Genomic DNA, 10,665 nt, shown 5'->3' on the forward strand with positions numbered 1-10,665 from the left:
ATTGGGTTACGATTATTTTCCATAGTTATCCCAAGTGTATACGGCTTGTCAGAAATAATCGCTATCTTCGTCCGACTTTTGATACTCGGCGATGGACGAAGATAAGACGAAGTTAGAGGGTACAGTATGCAGGACCTTCACGTGTGATTTTTTTTTCTAGCGCTCTACTACTAGTATTTTGCTTATTCTTATTGCCTGTAAATCGATTAAGCGGTTAGCTTCTCTATGATGCACACTGTTGTTTTAAGTAGATAAAAAATCGATTGCAAAATGTATTGATGGTCCCTGATTGACAAGTTAATCATGTTAAGTGTGGTGGGAGCACGTCAACCTGGAATCTCATGAAAAAATAAGTTTTGCGTCAAACGCGAACCTAAGCACGAACTACGATTTAAGCACACCATTCAAAGAGCGGCATCTCGTCCTCAAAATTGTGGTATGTTTGAAGTCAATACTTTTCAGTTTTGTTTAGCGTATTATCGGTATATGATTGTAAAATATAATTTAAATAAAAATGTTTTTCCATCTTTGTATGTGCAAAATGTGCAGTAAAAAATAAGAAGTTCGCTTAGGTGCGAAAATGGCATGGAAAAAAAAACATTAAGATGCTGATGGCGCGCCAGACTTTTTCAAGGCTTTTGCTTTTAAAGCTGATTTACACCCAAGAATGGACGTGGTTTCATGTCGACATATACTGCTAATTAAACCATTTGATTTTGCTCTCATTCCCTTAAATTCAAAAAAACCTAACCAACCTTTTTTCCCTAAAAAAACAAGCCCCCCCAATGGAAAAAAACAAAAAAAAACCAGGGGAATGTGTCGGTATTCTTCAGAAAAAGGTTGTCGGATCTGTTTGGAAACAGGGCTTGTATCTACTCTGACAACCACTGATGTAATAGAGACTTGAGTGCAATTATAACTGTTCTTTCTCCAATTATCTCCCGACATCCCCTAATACACATCATTGTGTATCGGAGATTTCGTATCGTTTTAAAGATATCTGTGGTACAGCCAAACCTTATCCGTAACACGGAGGGGTACGGGCAACCGACTCATTGGATCGGTTGGTTATGGTTGGCCGAATCTACCGGATGATTGTCGTTACTCTTCCTGTTACAAGTGTTTTGCTCGAGGCTTGTACCGTTCGCTCTACTACTGTAGTGCGAGCACATGATGCTAACATCTTATTTATTCCAGAAATATTGGAAAACAAGTCATTATACATGTTGCTATTTTATTGCCATAAACGTGTTTTTTTTTCGGGAAACCGAACGCTACGTTTGGCTGGCCTTGGTTTACTGAACGACTCTTACGGTTGGTCATGGTCATCCGAAACTTGTGCACAAGGATTTTCGGACAGGTATGCCTAATCGAAAATTTGAGTTGATGTATTCTAACTATTCCTGGTTAAAGGGTTCAATTCAGGGATTCCTCTCCAGGGGATTGCAAATCGATTGCAAGTTTTGCACTTGCTAACACAACATGTACAGCACAGAGGTCCAAAGTCGTTCCTAAAAGTAGTCTGGGATGGACTTCTTGGATGCGCAAGGGATAAACTGTGCATTTTTTCGAAGTCTTGCATCATGGGATCCATGGTGACCCACTATCACTGGTAGTCTACCAGTGGGGCTGAGGCTCAGTCTAACACCTTCCCGCTGAGCGAGACGGGCCCAAAATCATTAGGGACGCGGAAGACGACGCCCACGACATCCATTCCTATACAATCATCAAGAGATCATAAGCCCTACATCGGAGCTGCTTCCGTGCCGGCGTGAACCGCCGACTGCCCGTGAGTGCGCTCAGACGCTTAAACGACCGTGATCTCGCCACGTTGCTGTCGGGCGAGTGTGTGCACTGCTCAAACGAACACGTTTCGCTACTAATTTATGCTTCCCAAATGAGTTCAAACAGCGCACAGCGGGACGCGACGGGATATCGTCCACAAAGAGGGCACGCTTGTCCCTCACTCACGCATTTTTAATGACGAAACCCTGTGGTTTGTGTAATGCACAGATTTATTTTTACAGTGCCAGTTAGTTATCTTGAAGAGCATAAGCCTGACTTTAATGAGCAGATATAACGGGTACATTAGTTTAAAGGTACCTAGAGACAAGATGCGGTGCAGTCGTGTATACGGTACGGTTGGTTGCAAGTGCGGTGCAGTCGTGTATACGGTACGGTTGGTTGCAAGTGCGGTGCAAAACAGCTAGCACGTGCTGTCAGTTTGTGATTCACGCATCCAGCTAACAAGTCGGCACCACCTCCACTTGTCGGTGATCGATAATGGCGTGGGAGCTCTTCGTGCTGGTTGGCACCGCGATAACTCTCGTAAATATACTAGCAACGTCATCACTTGCTACTTCGATTGCTCTGGACGACAAGAATATCGACACAAGTGGGCGATTCTTACGGGTGGTAAAGAACGATGAAGAAAGAACGGTTGCCTCGGCTGAGACTATCACGAGCTTGGTCAAAAGCAAGAGCGTGATAAACACGCTGGTGGACACGCTGCCGTCAAAACTGGCAGAAATCGAAAAGAAGTACCCCATTGTGATCCCTGGTGTATCCCAGGCCTACATTAAAGTACGACTGAGGCTCGCGTACTCGAGCAGGACTCCCCCAACGGAGATTTTCAGATTCCTGGGACTTCGCGGTCATCATGGAGAGCGACTCAAGAATCATCCGTTCTACAAGTACTACGAGGCGTATTTCAACAAGTGGAAAAACGCGCAGAAGCACCTCAGCATCAGATGATGAACTGTTTTTATTATTTAATAGCATGAGATAAATGTCCGTGGACACGACCTAGTCACTGGATAACGAGACTTAACAGGAGTTATTTCAACACAGCTAACAAAGCTGGTACGTGAACTGCAGTATAATGCTATGAATTAAACACAACAACGTAGAATTTCGAGTAGAACGCACCACCTCAGAAGGAGCAAGTCGGAAATCTGACATGTGAATCAATGCTTTGCACATTTTTACATTAATTCCTAGCAGCACACTAGCCAGTATACTCCCTGAACCAACAGTCCACGGATTGTTTTTATAGGAACTGCTCGACGGCTTCGAAAATACTGGCATCTCGGGAAAAGTATGACAAGTAGTTGCTAATAGCAGCGACCGGTATTGCTGAGAAATAAAAAAAAATACGGGATCTACGGATTGACCAGTTCAATAAACACCATTTCAAACCATTTATTTAAGGAAAAAATACCTCCAATTAACAATGCATGGTAGTCGCACACGCCGCCCTACGAGATCATAGTCATCGTGATATAGAATCTTCTGGACGGTTTCCCGATGTTTACAGATGGAAGACGGTTTATCCGGTGATCAGGAAGCGATAACACCCAAGCTAATCATCGACCTCAACGTCTCTCCATAAGAGACTCGTGCAAAGGTAGCGTAGAGCAATCATTTTGGTTTTATCCTTGCATCTAGAAGCAGCTACCCACCGCTCCTCACCCAAAAAAGGGCTTCATCCACCTCAATACTAGAGCCGGACTAGCATGACTGCGCCCCCATCACTTGATGTTGACGGAAATAGTTATTTAAACTGAAATAGATTCTAGTTGCTTTTTGCAGTATTAGAAACTAAACGTAAGCAAGGAGCGGTGGGTAAATAGCACATTTTACTGCAGCTAGAAGTACATATAATAATGTCAACTCTATATATCAACTGCAGCGAACAACAACAAGGAAGAAAGTTATTAGAACCCTGCTGATTTATAGAAACATTGGATTATGCATTGTTTACTTAAGCATGGACAAATCGGGCATTGGTGCATCGGAAGATAACGCAATGACTCATTGCGAAGCCGACTGACAAGAATAAAGTTATATGCGTCATACACGCGCGAGTTCTAGAATTTGCAGATTTCTAAATGATGAAACTAGTACAAGAAGGCGGAAGAGCTTTCACCTTGAATCTAAATATGCAGAATTGCGACCGATTCGGCGTTTCCACTGCTGCGCCGGAATCCAGAGCAATCGATGATGTTTACTCTGATATCGGTGCCACTTCTTGATGTAAAACAATTACTCCGTCACTACTTTAATAATATACCCACATCCGAACTTCCACCAAAGCTGTTAAACAAGAACTCTTTAGGCAAGACGCCTGAAGTGGGCGAGTACACGTTCGAAATTTATCGTGTCTAACGTCAAGCTTAGTATGAACTCGCCAATGTTAAACGGGTCATCAAACACTAGTGTTTCTATATATAATAGATCTTCCACCTGCGGTCTGCAGGCGAGGATGCTGCGTAACTTGTATTATTGTAACTGCCTCGGATGTCGTCATAACCGCAACAAATAAAAAAAAGATTCTTTTTTTTTGACAAAAATAACACTGAATATTGTTCGCGGACCTAATTAAGCTGTGTGTTCCCGTCCATTGACAATTGAACATCCGTGTCACCAACTCTGGGGAGTTATGCGTGGGTCCTTTTTTCTTCATTCCGGTTCACCTGCACGAATATTCAGATCTAGGTGCCGAGGTTCATAGCTTGTTTTTATATCGTTACTTCATTGCCGTTTTATTAATTGAGTTCCCAATTATATGACCACGTAGAGCTTTTCCTAAGAAAAAATGGACCTCATTTGATGTGTTGAATGAAGGCCATATCGTTAATGTTCTATGTATATTACATTCACAATGGAAATTACAAAAGTATCGTATATCGGATGATACAGCTCTCGTGTTTCTGGTTGTGTGTTGACTAATGATGGACAATGACGCAAAAAATAGATTAGCTAAACAACCCGCGTGTATAGCGTATTGCAGGTCGATATTCCAATTGTGAATGGTTCACTAACGTGGGTTATTGAGATGTTTACGGCAAAAACAATCGTACCCCCACCGTCAAACAATACATCATGATATGTCCAGATTTTCTATCTCCTACCCTCAAATTAGTTTGCTAGCTACAGTAAAGACTAAAAGAAAAGATGTAGGCACCATCATTATCAAAAATCTACCTTCGCTCTACCGGTGCCAAAAACGATGGTGCCGATCCATTAATAGAGCACGATTCACATGGTAAACACTCTTTGAGCCACGAATTAAAGTCTTACGAACATATGTAAGGACCGGATAAGGTACGTTGAAGGTGGTAAACAATCGATTAAAAGATCGAATCAAGGCAATCGACTACATATACAGACAGCATGGAGCACACCCACTGTAGACCTTAAGGCGATCTATTAGCTCCAAGCCAAATGTTTACTATGTAGAGCGATACCACATCTACAGTACCTGCAACGCTGCTTCGTGTGGCTCAAGACTTGCACATATGTTGGCCGTATTCAGTCCTATACTTGGATGGAGTACGGCTTGACATCCTCGTCCTATACTTCCACTCGAATAGAGTGTAAGCCTCACCGAGGTGACATCCGTTCAGCCAACTCCATTCAAGTTTTTTCCCTCCGAGGCCAGCATGATGAAAGACGGGCTTACTGTTACCCCGTTTCCACAATTGTGCGTGTCGAATACCGAACGGCAAGAAATGATCGATCTCGTCGACAACTACGTGGAGGACTACATCGATAAGTACAAGGACTTTGTCGTAAATGACAAATGCAAAGTGAACAAGCGACGATGGCAGCATGTCAAGTCCCGAGACAAGTTACACGTATACGCTAAGCGCACTCCAAGAGGTCTCGGTCGAAGAAGTTCAGTACTACGAGCCTCCCGAAGGTCAAGCCAGCGACACAATACAACCGCGAAGGATATGTCTGTGCTTCTTGGCGTTGGCACATTCGCTGGAGAACTCGAAGACCTCATGTTTGGGGTCTTAAGTCCAACTCTGGACTCAATGCGCATCAAAGCTTCGTATGTACAAGACTTCGACAACGCTGCTGTGTTGTGTTCAGTGGTGGAACCTAGCAAAGAGGAACCATTCCAGTCTTTGGTGATTAAATGGATGTCAATCGACCCTCCGCTACAATCTGCCAAACTCTCCAAGAGCAGAGATTTTGTCTTCATCGAGGCTACAGGAATCGTAGAATTCGAGGACGGAGACTGTGTCGGTTATCATTTTTTACACTCTGTCGACTTTCCTAAGACAGGACTTCTGCCGAATAAAATACGCGGGAATTTATCGGCCTTCAGCTGCTTCCGACAAATTGGTCCCAACACAATTGGTAATTTTGCGTGTGCGACTGTCGATCCTGGAGGTGAAGCAATACGGTATCTTTTGACTTCCGTTGTGGCGAACTTCCTTCTTTCCGCTACGAATTACGTGTACTGTGGGCAGATGAAGAAGTTGGCGTGGCTATTGCAGCATCGACGTTCGGTATTTCAGCGCTCGGAGAAAGAACGGAACAGGAAACAGTGTGTTGTTTGTAGGAAGAATACCGGCAATGTCATCGGAAGCATTGGCCGGAGAGCGTGCAAGTTGTGCGGCGGGGATGTGTGTTATTCGTGCAAGATTCATCAACGTCTCAGCTTTCTGTCGCTGAGTGGCGAGTTGGTCCAGCGAAAAGTTGTATTCTGTGGGATTTGTGTTAGTGCCTCAACGTATATGGATGTGTGGGAGCCGGCTACTCACGATGCCAAAGATTTTGAAGCGCGTTCGGCATTTACAACGTCCACGGCGTCTTCGACGTATACTTTTCTGGACTCCTTAACATCCTCACTCGATGAAATAGAGCTGTAAATGTGCAAAGCCGCATAAAATACTAATAATAATTTTGGTGCACCCATAATATTTATGAATGTTAAAAATATTTTTTTTCAGACGACTATAATTTGCATGTTGTCTATGAGTTGCTTTCTAAAATTACAATTATTCAATTATGCTAAAGACGGTCAAGGTGGGCCGCGCGAGATTTACAATGGCAGTGAGTTGATATTGTGTTTCGTTTTATAAGGTCAAAATAAAATGCTATTGTTATAATATTTATGTTTTTCGCGTTATGGATAATACGGATATAACACTGTCAATTCAAACATTTACAGTACAGCTCGATTTTTAAAGTATCGGCGAGGGGCTGTTTTTTCTATAAGACATTTATTCGAATTCTCTGTTCATCGAAGATGTACCGATAACTGGCAAATTGAGATATTAATACACCCCGTTCGTTCTCGCTGTCATCATCCAACCTGGATATACGAATTAGAAGCAATAAACTCAACGCTGCTTTACAGATCGGGCTTATCCACTAGGACATGTGATTTATACTGGTACTCCATATCACGCTCAATGTGAGAATTTCTCCATTCTACGCTACCTCAAATATACCTTATGTTACTATCACCCAACACCTTCGGCTTCTGATTTGGTGTACTATTGCTCGGTTAACTACAATAACCAAGCAATATCTTGCATTAGGTCCTTTGATCACTTCGCAATTCGAACCCAAGAGCTCAAGTCATCTAGACCCTCGACGCGTAAGAAAGCGTGATTTTTTTTAACACCATTCTCCTGGTTATTGCTGTTCTCATCGTCAGAACAAAGCCATTTCGGGTTTCGAGCACAGCAAGCCTTTGAAAGGCACTTCCGCCGATGTCGTTCCCATTGCTGACGAAAACGAAGCGCATTCCAAACGCTTCATGACAACTGAATGGTGCTGGGAGGAAAGTAGCATAGTTTTTTTTAAAAAGTGTTTAAACCCAATTTTAAAATACTTCGGTTTCCTTTCGCGTTTTTTTCAAGGTAATTGTCCAAGCGGGCGGCCATCTTAAATGTAAGACATACAAAGCCAATTGCAAGTGATGGAGGCGTGTCAGACAGACAGCTTTTTGTCTTCTATAGTGTTTGTGGTCTTGTGTATTTGAAAATACAAGACTTCAACACGATTGATGTCCAGTTCAGGAGCCGGCATGATTTTGGTACACACCTTGTTTTCTCAAGTGCAAATTCCAAGTGCAGCGTATCAGGTCACCGACATCTCGATTCGATTCAGCTTTCTCTGTCAGTGCGCTTGGGCGCATGAAACCACTTCACAGTCTCATTAAAACTATGAAGTGGTTTAGTCCGCCCAAATATCTGTTGTACTTCCCTCGTTAAAATAACTTTGCAACATTTCAGAACGTCTTGGCTATTTATCTGCGCTTCCAAGTGATAGGTCACGGACCATTTCTTGAGATCATCGCGATCGTATCTTTTCCTATTTGCCAAGCATCGACCCACAAGCAAAGTGGATATAGCCATCAAAAACAGTTTTTTATTCTCAGCACTAAGTAGGATCTTCTCCCTTCATTATGATAAAAATGGGACATTATAACCAATAGGATCGTCATATAAGGATCATAAAACTTTTAGGCTAAAAGTAAAACTGAGACGAAATCGAAAATTGCCCCTCGTTCTTGGTTTAAGGCTTGGATTTTGCAGCTTATTAATTAAGATTGATCATGGCAATCCAAATATGTGCTTACCAGTACGGATGGTAGGGAAGGGAACCATGACTCTTTTTGTACATTCCTGTGGGCAACCTCGGCAGTGCAGCCGAGTTGCGGCGTGCTGAAACATTGGATGGAGGCGCCCTCTTTTCTTCCTTCCAGTCTGTTCAGCGAGCAGTGCTAGGGTGGAATGCGTGGATCGCATACCATTGACACGGTACAGAGCCCCCTCATTAGCCGCACCCACTACCTCCTTATACACTTTTATATTTGATAATATCTGACGTATCTGTGGCGCTAATATCCCTCAGTCCATCGCCTCAATAATACATTGGTCGAGGTCCTCGACCGTGACTCAAGGACCCGCAGCGTACTATAGACTGCTTAACCAAACAGGGAGCCACGGTACTACCGTAACGGTAGATACACTACCGCATCCCGTTTTTTTGGACCTCTGATAACTTTCTTGATATAATGCCCAAATAAATTGAAGTATCTCTGGATTCTCCTCTGAAACCTAATGTGTTTGCAAACCCTATACGATTCACCTCGCGAAAACAGGGTGCATTACTGTACTGACACACTTTTTCACAATCCTGCTTGCAATCCTCGCAAGAAAAGCCGCCCACATGTTTACGACGGATAAGGGGAACTTCGACTTTCCGTTGTCTAGTCGACTGTCAACATCGTATTCGTCCTCGAATTCCAGGATGGCGACTGTTGCCTCTTACTCAGTTGACAATTCGCTACGACCGGATCACCTCAAAGAGAACATGTCGAAGGAGCGGTTCAGTGTCAAGCCTTATCCGGATCTGCAGGTGTCAGAGGAAGAGCGCAAACAGTTGATCGACCTCGTCAGCGAGTTCGTGAAAGGCCATTTCCAGGAATATGAAGATTTCGTCATTGTGAACAAAAGTCAAGTGGATGAGAATCGATGGAAGCACGTCAAGTCCAAGGACAATCAGCACGTGTACGCTGAGCGTCCTCAATGTGACAATAGAGACAGAGACGCACGTGCCATGTCTTGGGATCCAGCCACTGCTGCCGCTGAAAAGAATTTACCAGTTGTTCTAAGTGTTGGAACGCTAGTGGGAGATGTCGACGACGTCATGTTCGGAGTGGTGAATCCCACCTTGGACGTCATGCGGATTAAAGCATCGTACGTACATGACCTCGACAGTGCTGCAGTGTTATGCTCCGTTGTGGAGCCAAGCGTGGACGAACCTTTTCGATCTCTGGTCATCAAGTGGATGACGATCGACTTGCCTCTACAGTCCACGAGTCTAGTAAAAAGTCGAGACTTTGTCTACATCGAGGCCACGGGGATCGTACATTTCGCTAATGGCGAGCGTGTCGGCTATCATTTGCTGCATTCGACAGATTTCCCGCAGACCAAACCTTTACCGAATATGATTCGTGGGAATCTTTCGGTGTTCGGCTTCTTCCGACAGATCGAGCAGAACACTATTGATATTTACGCGAGTGGTACAGTTGTTCCTGGAGGAAAGATCGCACGCTTTCTATCGATTCAAGTGGCTGCAGAAGCATTGCTATCTGCGACGAATTATGTGTATTGTGGCCAGATGAAGAAGTTATCGTGGATGTTGCAACACCGTCACTCGTCTTTCGAACGGCAAAACCAGACGCGAAGTGAGAATTGTGTTGTATGTGAACGCAAAGTGACGAAAGGGATCAGAGGTTTCATTGGCGCTAGTACGTGCAAATTGTGCTATGGCTGCGTGTGCTACTCGTGCAAGATCCGCAAACGCATCAGCTTCATTGCTTTGGATGGCCAGCTGATTCGACGAAAGATTTCGTTCTGTACGAAGTGTGTAAGTGAAGCGACCAAGTGGGATGCGAAAGAGGCGGCTAGAGATCAAGCTACAGGTTACCGAGCGTATAAAGCATTCTCGACGTCCTCGCAGTCGGATACCAGGAGTACAGAATCCTCGTCGTTCTTTGATTAGTGACGTAAGACAGATATGTGTGAAGACGTTAAATTATCCGGTATCCTTTTCTCGGTACTCATTCGTAGTCTCCGTTTTGGCCTGACCTTTAGCTTTAGAGGTGACTGTCAGAAGAAAAACAAAACTGCTAATCGTTGGTCGACCATATCTAGAGATCCTCGTCACCAAACCACTCGTGTTAGTAGAGTTCACTAAGTAGTACTAAACTTTTCAAGCAGGGTACAAACCAAGCAAGTTTACCTATATCTATTGAGAAAATACTTAATTCCTGGTAATCTCGTATCAAGGCAGCAATTACTCCTAAGTTCGCATGAGAAGACATGCTTGTCAATATCGCACATATACCCC

At 43.7% G+C, this 10,665-nt stretch overlaps 3 protein-coding genes across 3 annotated transcripts; all 3 read left to right on the plus strand.

Moving 5' to 3' along the window:
* Positions 1-1,649: 1,649 nt before the first annotated feature.
* On the plus strand, positions 1,650-2,816 carry PPTG_16456 (hypothetical protein). Its single transcript, XM_008913989.1, has one exon. It carries the CDS (start codon positions 2,284-2,286, stop codon positions 2,752-2,754), a length of 471 nt encoding a protein of 156 aa, XP_008912237.1. The 5' UTR covers positions 1,650-2,283; the 3' UTR covers positions 2,755-2,816.
* A 2,628-nt stretch (positions 2,817-5,444) lies between these two features.
* Positions 5,445-6,665, plus strand: PPTG_16457 (hypothetical protein; the record flags this gene model as incomplete). Its single annotated transcript, XM_008913990.1, has 1 exon — positions 5,445-6,665. One exon carries the CDS (start codon positions 5,445-5,447, stop codon positions 6,663-6,665), a length of 1,221 nt encoding a protein of 406 aa, XP_008912238.1.
* A 2,395-nt stretch (positions 6,666-9,060) lies between these two features.
* On the plus strand, positions 9,061-10,373 carry PPTG_16458 (hypothetical protein; the record flags this gene model as incomplete). The annotated part of the gene is made up of 1 exon (XM_008913991.1): positions 9,061-10,373. One exon carries the CDS (start codon positions 9,061-9,063, stop codon positions 10,315-10,317), a length of 1,257 nt encoding a protein of 418 aa, XP_008912239.1. The 3' UTR covers positions 10,318-10,373.
* Between the last annotated feature and the right edge of the window lie 292 nt (positions 10,374-10,665).

The sequence above is a fragment of the Phytophthora parasitica genome, assembly GCF_000247585.1.
Source record: "Phytophthora parasitica INRA-310 unplaced genomic scaffold supercont2.57, whole genome shotgun sequence".
Lineage (NCBI taxonomy): Eukaryota > Oomycota > Peronosporomycetes > Peronosporales > Peronosporaceae > Phytophthora > Phytophthora nicotianae.